General features: G+C 40.2%; 1 protein-coding gene across 1 annotated transcript; it reads left to right on the forward strand.

The window, feature by feature from the left end:
• The first annotated feature begins 17,045 nt into the window (after window positions 1-17,045).
• Window positions 17,046-17,804, forward strand: LOC110115893 (translation initiation factor IF-2-like). The gene has a single exon (XM_020849301.1). It carries the CDS (start codon window positions 17,046-17,048, stop codon window positions 17,802-17,804), a length of 759 nt encoding a protein of 252 aa, XP_020704960.1.
• The last annotated feature ends 936 nt before the right edge of the window (window positions 17,805-18,740 follow it).

Raw genomic sequence — 18,740 nt, forward strand, 5'->3', positions numbered from 1 at the left:
AGGGAGGTATTAGGGGTCGGAATCCTATGTGATTTTGTTGTCTGGGTCAGGGAATTCTGATTATGAAATGAGTTCTGAAATCTAAAAATAAGTTTTGTTCTGGTACCTCTGATATCTGTTATGTTCTGGTGCTATAAGCACAATGGGAGACATAAGGGGTCAGAATCCGTTGAGATTCTGTCTGTGTCAGGGAAGGGAGGCATAAGGGGCCAAAATCCGTTGAGATTCTGTCTGTGTCAGGGATATCTGAAATCTGAAATCTGATGTTATCAAAAATCTGCTGTTTGATATTTGATAATCTGTTCTATGACTTATCTGATCTATTTCATAAATTATCTGAATCTGCTCTGTGAGTTATTCTGATTATTCTATACGATTATGTCTGCTCTGTGATTTGAAAGCTTTATGATATCTGTTCTAAACTCTGATTTGATATGACTTCGGTCTTTCGTATTCGATGTTTGATTTCTGATTGAACTGTTATCTGTTCTGTCTGTTATATGATTTCTGTACGATTGTTTGATTTCTATACGGATACTTCTCTGATGTGATTTCTGATCTGAATTTCTAATGATTTTGATTGGTAATTGATATCTTGTTGAGCTGTTAGCTCATCCTTGTTTTCTGCGTGGTTTTCTAGTTCTGGAAAAGGGAAGGAGATCTCGTACTAGACGTTCTGAGTCTGATCTGTGATTAGGTACTTGATACTTTTTATTTTTGTACAGTGATGGCTTTTCTGTTATATTCTGTTCTTTCTGTCTGAAGTCATGCACTGTATCTGTATATGATTATTTTGATGAAAGAAAGGATAGATGAACTACGCTGTATTTGGATGTTTATAGTAGCTCTGTGTTTTTCTATCTGTGTTATATTTGGAAGAAAGTTCTGAAGCAAATTCCAAAGCTGTGTCGCGGCCCGATGCGGACGGGATCCGTCCCGGTCGGGTTGGGTCGTGACAAGCTTTGGTGGTATCAGAGCAATGATTTTGGAATTTGGATTGTAAGACAGAGCTATAGGAAGCGATCTGTGAGTCTATCTGGGGTAGTTTTGGTTTGTCTGGATTTTTATTTTGTTATTTTTGTACCTAGTTTTTTGTGTGTGTGATCATGGATCTGCCAGACCCTGATATGACAGATGGGCAGAGTACTAGTCAGGCAGCTCCAGTAGGCAGTACTATCCCAGTGGTTGGTTCTGATACACTTTCTCAGTTTGCTACATTGGTTGCTCAGATGATGAGCGAGGCTCAGAGTAGAGCCTCTACTGTGCGATCTGAGGATATAGATAAACATCTATAGTTGTTTCTGAGATTGAAACCTCCGAGGTTTGAGGGCACTATTGAGCCCAGAGCAGCTGAAGAATGGTTGAGAAGGTTAGAGAAGACTTTTGACGGCATGCAGTGTCCGCCGAATAGGAAAGTACCGTTGGCAGTTTTTCTGTTAGATGGGGAAGCAGAGCGCTGGTGGATAGGCCAGCAGGAGGCGAAGTTCCAAGGGAAGTTAAATTCGTTGATTACTTGGGAAGAATTTTCTGAGGAATTCCGATCGTAGTTTGTTCCTCCTTCTACACGACAACAGATACAGGAGACTTTTCTGAGGCTAGTTCAGGGGAGCAGGACTGTGATGCAGTACGAGGCCGAGTTTACTGCTTTAGCCAAATATGCTCCATAGTTGGTGAGTACTTCTGCTGAGAAGTGCTATCAATTTCTGATGGGACTACGAGATAGCCTGAGGCAGCCCCTAGTGCCATTTCACATTTCTGATTTCTCTGAGCTTGTAGAGAGAGCTCGTTTGATAGAGAATGATCTGATGGCTACTCAGCAGCGGTGGACTGCGAGTAGGAAGAGGTTTGGGGGCGATACTTCTAGCAGTGGTTCCTCTGGCAAGAGGAGATTTGTTTCTTGAGACTCCAGGAGGAGTGAACAGTCAGGATTTTCTGGTACTACCACTACTAGTACTACCAGTTCTGGATCTGTTAGTGGGGCACCTGTGTGCCAAAGTTGTGGATGACGACATTTTGGCCAGTGTTACAGGATGGTCAGTGCTTCAGATGTGGTAAGCCAGGACATCGGATTGCAGAGTGTCCACAGGCTGGATTTGATAGATGATCTGAGTTCTGATATGATACTAGACCTGTTGGTTCAGCATGAAGGTCGATGATTGTTCCTCCACGCACTGTGACTGAAGGATCCTCTGGTAGAGGTGGTGGTTCGAGTTCTGTGGCACGGAGACCACCCATTGGTAGTCAGAGGGAGCCTAGTAGTTCAGTATCTTCAGCTCCTGTTCAGCCATGTGTGTACAGTTTGAGTCAGCATGAGGCTCGAGATGCTCCAGATGTGGTGACAGGTACGGTTTATATTTCTGATCAGCCCTGTCGTGTTTTGTTTGATTCTGGAGCCAGTGACTCGTTTCTTTCCTAGTGTTGTTTTGATGCTTTGCATCTGGATTCTGTTTTGTTACCGGTTTCTCTTTCTATTATTTTGCCGGTTGGAAGCAATTTGATCGCCCGGAAGTTTTGTTTTTGTGAGATTGATATTTCTGGCAAGAAGTGGAAATCGAGATCGAGTTTGATTTTTTTGCCGATTTTTTCTTACGACGTGATTTTGGGTATGGATTGGCTGAGTCTGTATGAGGCTCAGATTGACTGTTTGAAGAAGCAAGTGAGCTTGCTTATGGATGGAGAAAGATGGGTATTCCAAGGATTACGAGGTGTTTTCTCCTATTTGATTTCCGTGTTGGAAGTCAGAAGATTGTGGAAGAAGGGTTGCCTAATATTTTTGGCTTCTATACGAGATATGAACATAGAGGTGGGTTCTCTTTCTGATATCCCGGTTGTACGGGAGTTTTCAGATGTATTTCCTGAAGAGTTGGTTGGCTTACCTCCGGATAGAGATGTTGAGTTCTCTATTGATGTTTTTCTGGGTACAGCTCCGATATCAAAAGTTCCGTACAGGATGGCACCGAAGGAACTTTCTGAGTTGAAAGTTCAGCTTCAGGAGTTGGTGGATAGAGGATTTGTTCATCCTAGTGTTTCTCCTTGGAGAGCACCTGTACTATTTGTGAAGAAGAAGGACGGAACGCTCCGTATATGTGTTGATTACAGGGATTTGAATAAAGTCACGATCAAGAATAAGTATCCATTACCACGGATTGATGACTTGTTTGATCAACTTTCTGGATCTTCTATATTTTCGAAGATTGATTTGAGATCTGGATATTATCAGGTGAAAGTGAAGGAAGCTGATGTGTTGAAGACAGCTTTCAGTACTCGGTACGGGCACTACGAGTTTTTGGTTATACCTTTTGGGGTAACCAATGCACCTGCTATTTTTATGGATCTGATGAACAGAGTATTCAAGGAGTATCTGGATCAGTTTGTGATCGTCTTTATAGACGATATTCTGGTGTATTCTGCTTCTGAGGAAGACCATGCCAGACATTTGAGCATTGTGTTGGATACTTTGAGGTAGCATCAGGTATATGCTAAGTTTTCCAAGTGTGAATTCTAGCTGAAGAGCATTTCTTTTCTGGGGAATGTGGTGAGCGGTGAAGGTATCTCTGTTGATCCCCAGAAAATTCAAGCTGTTGTTGATTGGCCAAGGCCTACTACAGTATTTGAGGTACGTAGTTTCCTAGGCATGGCCGGATATTATAGAAAATTTGTGAAGGGATTTTCTCAGATTTCTACGCCTCTGACGAGACTGACTCAGAAGTCAGTAGCTTTTGTTTGGACATTGGAGTGTGAGGCTAGTTTTCAGAAGTTGAAGGATTGTTTGACTTCAGCTCCAGTGTTAGCACTTTTGTCAGGTATGAAAGGATTTCAGGTGTTCAGTGATGCTTCACTGAAAGGTTTGGGCTGTGTTCTGATGCAGCATGGTAGGTTAATTGCTTATGCTTAGAGACAGTTGAAATCACATGAAAAGAATTACCCGACGCATGATTTGGAATTGGCTGCAGTTGTGTTTGCTTTGAAGATTTGGTGTCACTACTTATATGGCGTCAGATATGAGATCTTTACGGATCACAAGAGCTTGAAGTACATATTCACTCAGAAGGATCTGAATTTGAGGCAAAGAAGGTGGCTTGAGTTGATCAAGGATTATGACCTGACGATTTAGTATCAGCCTCGCAAGGCTAATGTGGTAGCAGATGCTTTAAGCAGGAAGTCTTCTGGCTTATCAGGTATTCAGCTCACTTCTGATGAGTATATGATACGAGACATGGAAAGATTACAGTTAGAGGTGATTTCCTCTACTGGTGCGGATTCTAATGTTTTGACTCAAATGAACATTCAGTCTTCCCTGGAAGAAAGGATTCAGAAAGCTCAAAAGTCGGATTCTGATTACTTGAAGTTGATTACTCAGATTGAATCTGGTAAGAAGCCTGAACTTCGAGTTTTTGATTCTGGTGTTATTTTCTGCAAGAACAGGTTGTAGATTCCTTTGTTTGGAGATTTGAGGAAAGAGATTATGTAGAATCACATCATTCAGGCTATACGATTCATTCGGGAAGTGGCAAGATGTACGAAGACATGAAGAATTTGTTCTGGTGGCCAGGAATGAAAAAGGATGTGGCGGATTTTATTTCAAAATGTGAAGCCTGTCAGTTAGTGAAGGCAGAGCATCAACGACCAGGAGGTCTTTTGTAGTCATTGCCTATCCCTGAGTGGAAATGGGAGGAGGTAACGATGGATTTTGCTATGGATTTTCCTCGATCAAGGCAAGGGCACGATGCTATTTGGGTGATTGTGGATCGATTGATGAAGTCTGCACATTTTCTTCCGATCAGGCAGACGAATTTGGTGGATAAGTTGGCATAGGTATATGTGAAAGAAATCGTCAGATTGCACGGTGTGCCAAAGGTGATTGTATTTGATCGAGATGGATGGTTTACTTCCAGACTTTGGAAGAGTATTCAGCAAGGATTGGGTATGAAGTTACATTTCAGTACGGCTTTTCATCCGCAGACTGACGGACAGTCTGAGAAAACTATCCAAGTTCTGGAAGATCTTCTGCGATTATGTGTTTTGGATTTTGGAGGAAACTGGGAAGATCATATTCCTTTTATCGAATTTGCTTATAATAACAGTTTTCAGTCCAGTATTGGTTTGTCACCTTATAAAGCTTTGTATGGCCGGAAGTGTAGAACTCCTTTGACTCTGACTGAGGTAGGAGATAGACAAGAAATGGGTGCTATATTTGTGGATGAAACTGTTAAGAAAATCAACTTGATTAAAGAAAGATGGAAAGCTGCACAAAATCGACAACAGAAGTATTACAATCAGAAGAACAGGTTTGTGGAATTTCAAGTTTGTGACTTTGTGTATGTCAAAGTCAGTCCGATGAAAGGAGTCAGCAGATTTGGAAAGGTGAGCAAGCTTAGTCTAAGGTATATTGGACCATTTGAAATTCTTGAAAGGATTGGGAAGTCTGCTTATAGACTATTATTATCTAATCAGATGTCTAATGTGCATAATGTTTTTCACGTATCTACTTTGAGAAAGTGGATATCTGATTCTGAAAAGAAATTGTATGCTGATGAAGTGGAGATTCAGGAGAATCTGAGGTATGAAGAAGAACCTGAGTTGATTTCGGCTTATGATGTACGTAAGCTAAGAAGTAAACAAATTCCTATGGTTAAAGTTCAGTGGAAGCACCGAACATCACGAGAAGCGCCGTGGGAGAAGGAGTCGGACATGAGGCAAGCATATCCGTATCTTTTCTGACTAAGTTTTGATTTGGCAATGTCGAGGACAATATTTTTCTGAAGTTGGGGAGATTATAAAGACCATTTTGCTCCCAGGTTCGTCCGGACGAAGTTTGATCGTCCGGGACGATCGGTATAGGTTGTGCAGGAAAGCATGTTTGGCTGCATGGTTCATCTGGACGAAAGTCGGATCGTCTGGACGAAAATCGTCCCGAGAGCAGATCGTACGGGACGATAATTAATTTTGTCTGGACGAAATTTGTCCAGAGCCCAAGTCGTCCGTGACGATAATTAATTTCGTTTGGACCAAATTCGTCCAGAGCCAAATCATCCCGGGATGAAGTTGTGATCGTCCGGGACAATCAGTTTTGATATATATAGAAATGAGATATTTTAAAAAGAAAAGGACGTTCAGGAGAGAGAAAAATGAAGGAAAAGAAGGAAAAGAGGATTTTTGGGCGACTCCGGTCTGTTTTCATCCGTTGTGGTAGTTAGAGAAGTTGATCGACTCGATGTAAGGCACATTCCGCCTTTCTCAATTTTTAGAAACGAGAGTTTTGACACATTTTGTGTTCCGGATTTTGTTTTCGTTAGCAAATTTCTGGTATTATTTTCTTCTGACAAAGGTTTTACCGCGTAACTTTTGGTATGTCTCTGAGATGATAATTATGCACGTTTTGAGTATTTTATGGAAGATTTTTACCTGATATTTTGGATTCTGCGGTGTTTTAATTGAACTGCAAATTTTATTAGGATGTTGAAAAATGTTTTGTCAGTACAATGAAAGTCTTACAATGTTGTTGTGAAAGTTCTGTGGTAATTTGGTAAATTTCTGAATTTGTGAATTTTGTGTAAATTTCATATACTGCCGTTATGCCGCTGAATTTCATACAATTTATGAATTTTCTGAAACAAGATGATTTGAATATTTGATGTGTTTGTGCTATCAGAAGGGAGGCATAAGGGGTCGGAATCCTATGTGATTCCGTTGTTTGGGTTAGGGAATTCTGAATATGAAATGAGCTCTAAAATATGAAAATAAGTGTTATTCTAGAACCTCTGATATATGTTCTGTTCTGGAGCTATAAGCACAACGGGAGACATAAGGGGCCAGAATCCGTTGAGATTCTGTCTGTGTCAGGGAAGGGAGGCATAAGGGGCCAGAATCCGTTGAGATTTTATCTGTGTCAGGGATATCTGAAATCTGAAATCTGATGTTATCTAAAATATGTTGTTTGATATTTGATAATCTGTTCTGTGACTTATCTGATCTATTTCATGATTTATCTGAATCTGCTCTGTGAGTTATTCTGATTATTATGTACGATTATGTCTGCTATGTAATTTGAAAGCTTTATGATATCTATTCTGAACTCTGATTTGATATGACTTTGGTCTTTCGTATCCAATGTTTGATTTCTGATTGAGCTGTTATCTATTCTGTCTGTTATACGATTTCTGTACGATTGTTCGATTTCTGTACAGATACTTCTCTGATGTGATTTCTGATGTGAATTTCTGATGATTTTGATTGGTGATTGATGTCTTGCTGAGCTGTTAGCTCATCCTTGTTTTTTGCGTGATTTTCAGGTTCTGGGAAAGGGAAGGAGATCTTGGACTAGACATTCTGAGTCTGATCTGTGATTAGGTACTTGATACTTTTGATTTTTATACAGTCATGACTTTTCTGTTCTGTTCTATTCTTTCTGTCTGAAGCCATGCACTGTATCAGTATATGATTATTTTGATGAAAGAAAGGATAGATGAACTGCGCTGTATTTGGATGTTTATAGTAGCTATGTATTTTTCTGTCTGTGTTATATTTGAAAGTAAGTTCTGAAGCAAATTCCAAAGCCAGATCTTGGATTTGTTGGCTGTGTCGCGGACGGGATTCGTCCCAGTCGGGTTGGGTTGTGACAACCGTGGTTCGTGAATGAATATATAATAGGCTTGGAATGCTGGACTCCAGAATTCTCGTCATCATCTATGAAAGGTCTTTCATCACCAATTTGGATCAGAATGCCTCATCTGCCACTCCAATGTTAGGATGAAAATAATATTGCCAGAATTGCTTCGAGAGTTGGAACACTTTTGATGCTAGATGGCAATCTGTTCAACTGGGGAAGAAGAGAGTTCTCTAGAGCCTGTGTCCGAATCAAGCTTGATCAAAAGCTGCCTGTTGGAGTGTGGGTGGATAGTATGGGAGGTAGATTCTTCCAAAAACTTGAGTATGAAAGAATATCTATCCTCTATTTTGACAGCGGCAGAATCGGTCGTGCAAAAGGTGACTGCAAGAAACATAATGTTGAAGAATTTATCAGTTCTCATGAAGAAAATTCTTCAGTGTTACAGAAGATGCAGAACACAGAAGATGGTAGCAATTATGGCCCATGGGTATTGGTGAATAACAGGAAGAAGAAGGCAAAGGTTGCTTTCGTTAATGAGGCAACCAGGAAAGCAGGCGTAGGAAACACTTGGAAAGCAAAGAATAGTATTGGAAAAATGGGAAAGACAGAACAACAGAACAATGTAACATTGGAATCACATGTAACCAATGAGATTCGAGAAATTGAGGAAGGATAAATTATTATAGACAAGGCGAATGGCATAGAACTGAACTGCATTGAATCAGTTGATCTTAAACTGAATCAGTCAGAGGGTAATAATGCTGAGACACTTCAGAAATCAGAAGAGGAAAAAATAGAGCAGAAAAATTTGGCAATTTGTAACCCATTTGCGATTCTGGAAGGAGAAGTGATAGAGAATCTAGTGAATACTGTGAATGAAGAGCAAGAGGAACAAATTGGGAAGTATGACAACCCCAAATTGATCAAGTATTCAACACATGAAAACAAAAAATGCTACTATGAAGGTGCAGGGGGATAGCAGTAACTTGATCAACAAAGTGTCCAATAGTAAGACCAAACTTGCCAAAGAAATGAAAATGATAAGACCCATTAAAGGGAATCATAGAACAAGGAAAGGTGAGGGAGGAGCAGAAAAGGCTAGGGCCTCTACCCCACGCTTAATTTAATGTCTTCATTACTATTCTGGAATTGTAGGGGAGCAAAGAAGAAAGAAGCCTCCCACTACTTAAGAAATATGATAGGAGAAAAAGGAATTTGCTTTATTGGATTAATTGAAACAAAACTGCAAAAGTTGGGAAGTGATGAAGTAAGAAATTTGGTTGGGAATGAGTGGGATTTTTATCATGAGGCAGCCAATGGTACTTCAGGAGGCATTTTGGCGCTCTGGAAATCTAGAAGTGTTTCTTTTAACGTCATTGCATCCTCCAGACAAGGTATTATAGGAAATATCATTATTCCTAGAGGTACAACGGCCAAAGTATGCATTGTTTATGGTAACAAAAACATAAATGAAAGAAGTGAGCTATGGAAATTCATAGAGGAAAATATGAACTGTGAGGAGCCGTGTTTAGTTGGAGGCGACTTCAACTATTTACTGAACCAGAATGAGAAGAAAGGGGGGGGGGGATTTTATCTTCTCTCAAGGTCCAATGGAAATGAGAGAATTTATGATAAATAATGACTTTCATGATATCAGGTTTCATGGCCCAAATTACACGTGGTGTAAAAACAAAGAAGGATTAGCAAGAATTTGGGAGAGGTTGGATAGAGTTTGGTTAAACTCCAAAGCTCAGTTGGAATTCCCTAATGCAGTGGTTAAGCATCTCCCTAGAATCTCTTTGGATCACTGCCCAGTTCTACTACAAATTGAAAATAGGATGCATAATAACAAAAGAGATTTTAGATTTGAGAACTTGTGGTGCTTGTTGACCTCGATTTTGGCTCGAATTTGCTCGAGCACTTTCGATCCATTTAATTAAACCCCATCGAGCCCAATTCGAGCTCGAATCGACTCGACTCGAGCTGGATCAGACTCGAATGTGTTCAATTAGACTCAATTAGTTTGATTTCATCGCGTCGTACCTGATTTGATTTAAATTGATTATTATGTTGAGCCCAATTTCGTACGATTAATTTTGTTGCGCCGACTAGAGCCTGAATTGGTTCGAATCGAGCCAAATTCAAACTCGAGTCTAACCCAGTCTTAGCCAAATTCGACAAGGTTCAGCTCAGTTTAATTCCACCAAAATTCCATTTGCATTTCTAAGTGGCTTGAATTCACTTCCTTGATCAGGAAATCGCATCGACGGTTGTGATTGCACAAAATCCTCATTTCAGCCTGAATCCCGTGTCTCAGTCGATTTTCTGTGACTGGGGTAGGCATCGAGCAGCGAGCAAGGTCGTTTTAGGATGTTTTTCAGAAGCTGGAGCACGAGGGAAAAGAGGCGGGCTTCCTCTTTCGGCAACGAGTTCAATTTACCCGAGACGAAGGCCCTCAGTATTGGCATTCGCTTCCGCTCTCTCTCTCAAGCCGGATCTATCTTTCACGCCGAGCTCTCTCACACCGACTCCTCCCCTTTATCCTTCTCGTTCGGAAGAAGCCCAGGCAGACGATAGCTTCCCTGATCTCCCTTTCTGAAGCCCGTTCGGCCTCCAGGACCGAACCCGACGGGTCCTCCCCATCTCCAACCAAGTCCACGCCGCCTGGACCGACTCCCGTGCCCCTCTCTGTCGCACGAGCTAATCGAACCCGCTCCTCCCTTCTAAGTTCCAGACGTCCGAACCCAACACCGGCTTCCCCCTTGTTCACGAACCCCCAGGCAACTCCGAGCCGTCGGCATCCTTGTGTGACTCGAGCCCGACGCCTGGACCGATGGAACTTCACCATCCTGCAAGGTAAGTATTCTCCTTCTTCTCCTTTCTCCTTCATCTTTTTCCCCATCCTCTACTTCTCTATTTTCTTCTTCTTCCCCTTGCCTCTCTCCTTCTATTGTTTCTTCTCTTTTCTTCTCCTTACCCAACTAATGCCTCTTCATCAATATGAAATGGAAATAATCTGATTTATGTTAGAAATAGCTTGGCAAAGTCGTTCCCTGTCATCTCTTGTTGTTTAGTTTCATTATGTTCATTTGGGTATCAAGTGATGTTTTAGTTCTTTTGAAGCATAGAGATTTCTTGGAACTAGCCGTGGATAATTTTGCACAGTCAAGAGTGAGCAACTATATGATTCATGCTATGTCTTTTAGAAATTTTAGGTGTGAATGGTAGCAAATCTTGAAAGCCATATTGTTTCCTTTCTAAAGAAGCGCATGCCAAGTGTTTGAAGAAATGTCTTTGAGAAGAAATCATAGTGTTTTGAGAGACGTAAGTTTACATTTGAAATCTTCTAACCAAGTGTTTTGGCTAGCATGTATAGATCTGAAACTTGGCCTTATCTTTTTGTCATCGTTGTGAGGTGCGACATAATTATATTTGCTAGGTTTCTTACAAAGATTTCTAATGAAGTGTTTTAGACCTCTCTTTCCATTGATATTTTCATGGCAAGTTTTAATTCTTAAAATATAAAAAAAAATGATAATGGTTTTTGCTAGCTATGAGTGGTTTTATATGGTGAAAACAAGCCTATATTGTTTAAAAAAAATGAGTAAAGAGGAACTTGTTTGATGTTGTGAGGCATGAGTATTTTGTCATGCTTACTTTGTGTCCCTTAACTGTGAGCATGTATGACCCTGGAGCATGAAACTTTATGCTATTTTCTTTGAAAGCCCTTTGTTGGAAATCTTGCACTTTTCCCTCTAATATTTGAGAAATGTTTTTTTTAAGTAACGATGTATAGGAAATCATATGTTTTGAGACGTCGGAATCATTTCTTTATATAACATGAAAATTTGGTTAGTTGTAGTCGTCGTAGTCTTATCTCTTATGGCATGTGTGCATGATAGACTTTATTAAAATATACATTTATATAAAAAAAAGGGTTTGAGCATGAGTTAGTATTTTCTTTAGTGATTACATGAATTAGTTGGCAACTAATGATTTATCCCAAGTATCATCCGTTAGAAAGGTTTTATAAGTTTGATCGTGAAGTTGGTTTCCTACCCTTTTCTCTTCTCCAAGCATTAGATTTGAATTTTCTTCCTGTTTTTTTTTTTATTATTTGATATTCAAAAGGATGTTTGATGCAAGATGTGGAGGTTACCATGACTTATCTAAATTCAAAAGGATGTTTGGTAAATTTATGCTCTCGTTTTCACACATAAATTTACTCGTTTTCACACGTATATACATTTGCATTTGATGTTAAAATTTGAATAGATGTTACGCTGCCATTATTATGACTTGTTGAGTTCATTTGCTTAGCTCTTTTATCACCTGAACATGATACCTTTGAACTTAGTCATGGACAGTGATACTTGCTTGGTTATAACTTGGTGTTTGATGTTAGTAACATGGGTTAAGTTTGAATACCTTTTGAAAACATTCCTCATCATTGACCTGAAGAAGGTGGTATTAAATAGGAGGTCATCTAGTATCCTGAAGTTGTTTCACAGCACATTGCATAAAATTACTTAAATTTGCTTCATAGATAATTCTACAGTTAGCTCATTTCTTTGAGATCTGCTTTCAGTGCTTCTTGGTCGGACAATATTAAGTCTCTTTTGGGTAGTTTGCATAGATTCTCATAAAATCTAAGAGATTTCCCTTTAATTAGTTTATTTAAACCTTGCTGATATTTTGATTTTCGTGATATATTTGGAAACAAATATTTTGAACTTTCGTGGCTTTGTTTGTACTAAAGATTTATATGAAAATTATGACTCCATGCTTTTGTAGTTGTTCATCCGTCGTCGCCAACTAACGACATTTGAATTTCTTTTGAAAGTCATATAAGTTGTTTTATATTTAGAGAGCTTTGTGAATGTTTCTCTTTGCTTTTATTGAAGTTTTCTTACGAGTCGCTTTGTGTTGCCATTTTGGAAAGTAGCTATTGATTGAAAGATGTCTTGTTTTGCTTTGGTTGGAATGATTTATTAGTGGCTTTGGATTTATTTTATGCGACGAATTTTTTGGATGCCTTACAATGAGAGATTTTTTTTTATAAAATCTTCTCATTGGAAAGCTTTATGTTTTTCTACCCCACTCCAAATGAGAGAAAAGGCACTCGATTGTGAGTCTTCTTTTGTAGAATTTTGGGGCTAGTGAAAGAAGAGATTTTGGTAGGTGACTTTTGTAAAATTTTGTGTAGTGTTTTGTTTAGAAATTTTCATAGAGTATTTTGAGACTTCTAATTCGGTGATTTGCTTATTGTAGAAAGGTCCCTTAGTAGTTTTTAGAACAAGCTGGTGGTTAGTGTATGAATTATATTTCTATTAATTCACATTGGTTTCTAAGAATGAATTTTGGAGTTTGAAACTTTAGGCAACTTTATGTTGGAAGACTTTTAGTGTTTCTTTGGAGTAGGACAACCCTTGCTTATTTGAGTCATCTTTCTTTAATGTTAGCTTCTAAAAGATATAGATTTTTCTGGGTAAATATAAACCAAAGAGAATCTTGTTTTAATCTTAGTGTTAGGATTTGTTTCCTTAGTCATTTTGGGCTTGGTTTAGAGGGTAGTGTAGTTAGATGTCCTAAACGTATCGAGTGCCTTATTTGGATTGTGGGAACAATAAAGGGCATTGTTAATGTTGCTTTAGGATACACTTGACTTTAAAGAAGTGTGTCCAAAACAACAATGCCAACATCCCTTTTACATACGATTTTCATTCTTCTTCTTTTAGTTGCTTTTAGTTGTCTTTTACTTCACCGTTAGCTTTCTTTGTTGTTTCTTTTGTGCTTTGACACTACGCACTTGCAAAAATGGAGAGAACCCAAAATACAAGTAGCTCAATCGGTAATAAAAAGGTATGTTCTTTTTCATTTATGCTTTTTCATCCTTTCATATTATTATTTGCTTATAAAACTACTCTAATTCCACTTTTCTTCTATGTTTTGCGAGGTAGCTTTTGGAAATCAATGGATAAGGAGCAGTGGAGCACTTGGAGAAGGAGCTAGGAAAATTGGATCCGAGCATCAGTCACCCCTATTCATTCCGGTAGGGGCGCTACGGGCGGAACCACCGGGTCATAGCCCCCGGTGCTGTAAGCTTTCTTAAAAACTTAGAAAACCTTTAGGGGCCTAGATGATTGTACGCCTCCTACCCTTAGGGCCTTGTAGAAACTTCAATTATAATTAGGATTGCTTTACTTTTGTTAGATCCCTAAATCCTTGTGACATCCGTATAGAAGTTTTAGGAATTAGAAAACAACACTACTTTTAATCCTACAACACTAGTGACATTTAAGGACAAAAAATTAAGGACCGAGTCCAAGAAAATATAGACTTAGGATGCATGCTCCCTGTAGGGTAGAGACATTAAAACGAAAATTTAGTGACACGTCTTCCTAGATTTTAGTTTTCTTTAATCCACTAATAATCAACCAACCGATTATAATCTAATTCTTAAAATATATTAAAACACTTAATACTTAATTAAATTATGATTAACATTCATAATTAGTAAACTACAAATCTAAATTATAAACCTAAATCAAATCTAATTAATCTAATAATCAATCCTTAACCAATCGAAAATCTAAAAGATGTAGATTTTCTTAGGAGATTAAATTACAAATTAAACTCATTAGGATAAAAGACTCTTAAAGATCAAACTTAGAGTAATCTTTTAAAATCAATCAACAAATCTCCTAATACACAACAATCGCTCCAAAAATGAAGTTTATTGGATGGACTACTCCGGGCAGTGAACTAAGTGTCCTAAGGAGGCCTGGTTTCTCGAGCCTGGAGGAATAACGCCACGAATGAATTTAATGGAGCATCAAAACCTAAAACTAATTTCTTAATCGGCTTAAATCAAACCTTAATCGATAATAAAAATATTTAATCCACTTTTTTTTTCTTTTTCTTTCTTTTAATAACAAATTAAAATAATCAATTGAATCCTAAAATAAAATACCTAAAATCAATCCTAAAATATTAATATTTAAACATTAATTTAAAATCTTCCATTTGGCCCCTTTCAACAAATAAAATACAAACAATGCTAACTAAATCATCCTATATAGGACCTACCAAAACCACACAGCCTACACACACTTAGACTTGCTTGTTAGGACACGACTACTAGTATTAGGTTAGGCTGGTGTTTTCTTCGCTTCCGGTCTCTATGTTGTGACGCTCTGCATGTGACCTGTGTGCTGGTTATTTTTTTGCTACATGTTGTAGCTTTTCTGTGATGCTTTTCTGCTCTTTTCTTTTATGCACTATTATTGTGAGCGTTAGAATACCCATAGGTTAGGCGCGTTTATTCATACTAATGTTGTCTTCTTGCAGATGGTCGTGCTCGTACAGCACTAAAAAGGGGGCTAAAATTAATAATGTCATTTATAACTGCTTTAGGTACCTGCTTCAGCTGCTTAGCCCTCAATAATTAGAGCACGGCCAAGTGATTGATTTGAGCACTTTTCATTTCCATATATAACTGCTTGGATGAGTTTTTATTATAACTGCTTAGGATAACCCCTGCAGGAGAGTCTAGATTTTCTCTTTTCAGTAATGTAATGTATTTGATTGTAAATATTGTGAAAATCTCTAAAATAAGGCATTTTAAACATATAGGAGTCCAAAGGGAAACGAAAACCCCTATAGGGGGTTTCCTTTTTCATTTGGGCATTCTTTTGGAGGATTCACTACAAGGAGCCCGAAGGACTGAAGATGATCCAAAAACGAATCAAGGAAGCGAAGAAGAAGACTGAAGATATGAAATGCCTTATTTTAAGATTTGTGTCGTTCCCGAGTTGTTGTCGGTGGAGCCCGGCCACCCTTACTTTTCTGTACTGTGTGATGTAATATTGTATGGCACTTGCCATGGACACTCTTTTTCGTGGGCTTTTGGTTGTTTTGTTGATTGTTTGTTTACTTTGATTGCGCAGTAGAACCAACATGCTTTTCTTAGGTTTCTTTCTTACATGTGCTTGTGCCTGACCGTTAGGCTCTTTTAGGTTACAATTTTTCTACTCGTAATTAATAATAAAAATTAAGATTAACCTACATAGAAATATAACGATTTTAGGGAATAGCCGGAATCGTCCGGGGTCGCATGCATGCATTCTCTCTTCTTTCAGACGACTTCCCCACCTGCGGGTAGAGTCTGGATAATCTGGACCATGAGGATGAAGTGCCGGACTTGGGGAAGTTTAGTCATTCTCAAAAATTATTTTATGAGCCTTTTTAAAATTTCATACATTCTTGATTTGGAGATTTTTAACCAACATAAATTGCATTAGCAACTAATTAAAATTAAAATTTAATTGCATTAGTTTAGGTGCATAGTACCACTCATAAGAGTGGGATCACTTAGGAATTTCTTTAGTTGTCGATCCCGAATTCCAATGTCTAAACTACCCTCCTATTTTTTATATGAACCGGACAGCATGGATTTTATACGATTAGGTGGTTTTAACTGACTTTCTTTTTCAGGCAAGGAATAAGTCAAGGACTGCACTAGTTAGGTCGTAGATGTTAGTATCATATGTACGATACTACATCTTTTATAGATTTAGGGTCTAAAGGCTAGTGGTACGGGTGTATCACTATTCGCCTTATTAGTGGGTAAGCTCTCCATCCTTTCGGAAGCTATAAATCCTACCCATCTGCGTCACACAGATGACGTCACCTCCCTCTTTCTCTCGTGTATATCTGAGATACATTGTCTCTTTCTTTTCTCCAGTTTCCACTTCTTCTAGCCGACCGGATGTTGATTGAACCCTGTGTTATCGATTGAACCAAGTTGTGACCTTCTTCCCCTTTGATTAGGAAAAACTAGAATTTTCCCTTTGCACTAAACCCATTTTAGAAGATAATCTAACATCCTTAATCGAGAGTTTTCTTAGACCGATGTCTAAGATGTAATTAACTACGGGGGCTTGCGCCCGTAGGAAACCGATCCCCACAATCAAATAAACCATATTCGAGCTGATGCATCAAATGGGGGAAATCTCATGAACTTTTGGGTTATAGATATTATTATCCATCGAGGTTAGTAGGTGAAAACCGCTATCCTCCATGGCTAATCGTATTTATAACTCCATCTGCTCTTCCATCGGCCTGCTTATGTCGAGTGTAAAGGTCTACGACCATTTTGTCCTATGGGATAGTGTGATCGTACTATTTGCATTCGAACCTATTAGAAGAATCCTTTCGGAGACCAACAGATTTCTGGCGACCATGGTGTGGCAGGTTTCTCTCTCCATCTTCGGATGTTAAATTATCTTCTTCTGTGTGCACTTTGAGTTTAGTGCTCTTTAGTTAGGTTCTTCCTCGTCCAGCCTTTATAGGCTATTCCGTCTCTTTCTCTCTCGTTCCTTCCGGTGGTTTTGTTTTACGCTAATTGTTGCAGTTTGTGTTAACAGACAGTGCAATGGCATACTCTGGTCCTTCAGTTACTTTCTGTTTCGGCTCTGACTCGCGGGTAACACTCCCTGAGTTCCTGCTCTCGAGCCCACCTTCGGGGGGGATCACCTTCGGTTCTTTTACCGACTCGGCGTACGTCACTCTGGGCGGGCCGACCCCCTCCGAGGATGCTGCCTTCTCTCCCCCGCAGAGGAGAGGACGTGCAGCCTTGCGACCTTTTAGACTACATGTCGTTTGGCAGCCAGCCCGAGCACTCGCTCGTCCCTATGATGTTCGTGCGCAGCCAGTGCGCCCGATGGTTAGGCAGCCAGTGCCTAGGCCACTCCCTGTTCACCCGGTTCATCCAATGGTCAGGCGGCCAGCACCTGTCGCTCCTATTATTCGTGTAGCCCCGGCCCCTCAGCACCGGCAACTAGTAGCAGTTCCTTTACCCGCTATCCCGGTAGAGGCTGCTCGTGCCCGGGTCTCCCCTCCTTCCTCTTCAAGGAAGAGGGTTGCTCAGGCCGAGCTTCCTCCACCCCCTACTCGTGGGGTTTCAGTTTTCACCCGGTTGTCTCACCCCGAGGCTGCCGAGGAGACCCCGACACTCCCTTCAGTAGTTTATATTCCTCCTGTCCAGCCAGTTAGTACGGACATAGCTTCTTCCTCCACCTCTGGCCTTGGGAGAAGGGCTAGGAGGAATAGGAACAGGAGATTGTGCTTAGCGGAATCCGATGCAGCAGTTCAGTGGATGGCAGATTCTATGGCTCAACAGGAGCCGGTTTAGTAGAGGTTGGTTCCCTTACAGCGGGAGCCACGTAGACGTGTAGTTACCCCAGTTCCTGTTGTTGTAGTCACCCCTGAGATCGACGTAGTTCAGGGAGGATGCTTCTCCCCGCTAGTACATAGTGGTGATGAGGAGGATGCTGTTCATATTACGACAGCCCCTCCTGTCCCCACTACTCTTCCTCGCGCTCGAGTCCCTAGGGATACTGTTGCTATGACCCTCACCTAGAGGATCCGAGGAATTATCCGTTCAGCACATGATAGAGGTCATGTTAGCAAGGAGATGTTACTCCACCAGATCTATCATGTGCACGCCCAGTTACAGCGGCACTCAGTTAGGCAGAGTTACTGGTGGCAGAAAGGACAGCCACCACGATAGCAGACTAGACTTGTTCCCACTGTTAGATCTTAGGAAGGTGCCCCTACTGTTGGACGATTCCCTTACCGTCATGGACGTCGCCCATAGTTAGAGCCTGTCCAACCTCAACTCTGTTCAGTTGTAGTTGCCCCCTCCACTCAGTTAGATGTTCCTACCGGGTCCCGTTGCAGTAGATGGGTTTGGAGACGCCGACAGGTAGAGCAACCTGTCGAGACGGAGTAGATCGTTGGTATGATTCGTAAAGTTGACATAGCCCCTTCAGGATCAGTGCCAGTTCAGATGAGTCATGATGCAATTGATGTTGAGGATAGTACCCGGGCTCAAGTGGAGCCAGTTGTTGTTCCTAGTCCCCTTAGGATTTCTTCTTCTTTAGGTCCGTACATCGATGCTCTTCATCAGACCTCCGATGAGGACTTACTCTAAGGAGAGTCAGATAAAGACATCCCCGTTCATCGTGTCTGTGTTGTTATGAGACGAGGCATGTCAGATGAACAGTGGGAACAGTACGATGATTTGGAGGAACAAGGGGAGGCCGATGTAACTTCCACCTCAGCACAG

The sequence above is a fragment of the Dendrobium catenatum genome, unplaced genomic scaffold (genome assembly GCF_001605985.2).
Source record: "Dendrobium catenatum unplaced genomic scaffold, ASM160598v2 fragScaff_scaffold_323, whole genome shotgun sequence".
NCBI classification, from domain to species: domain Eukaryota; kingdom Viridiplantae; phylum Streptophyta; class Magnoliopsida; order Asparagales; family Orchidaceae; genus Dendrobium; species Dendrobium catenatum.

Bases quoted from the DNA above. Each gene is read 5' to 3' on its own strand.
- LOC110115893 (XM_020849301.1), top strand. From the start codon at position 17,046: ATGGCATACTCTGGTCCTTCAGTTACTTTCTGTTTCGGCTCTGACTCG.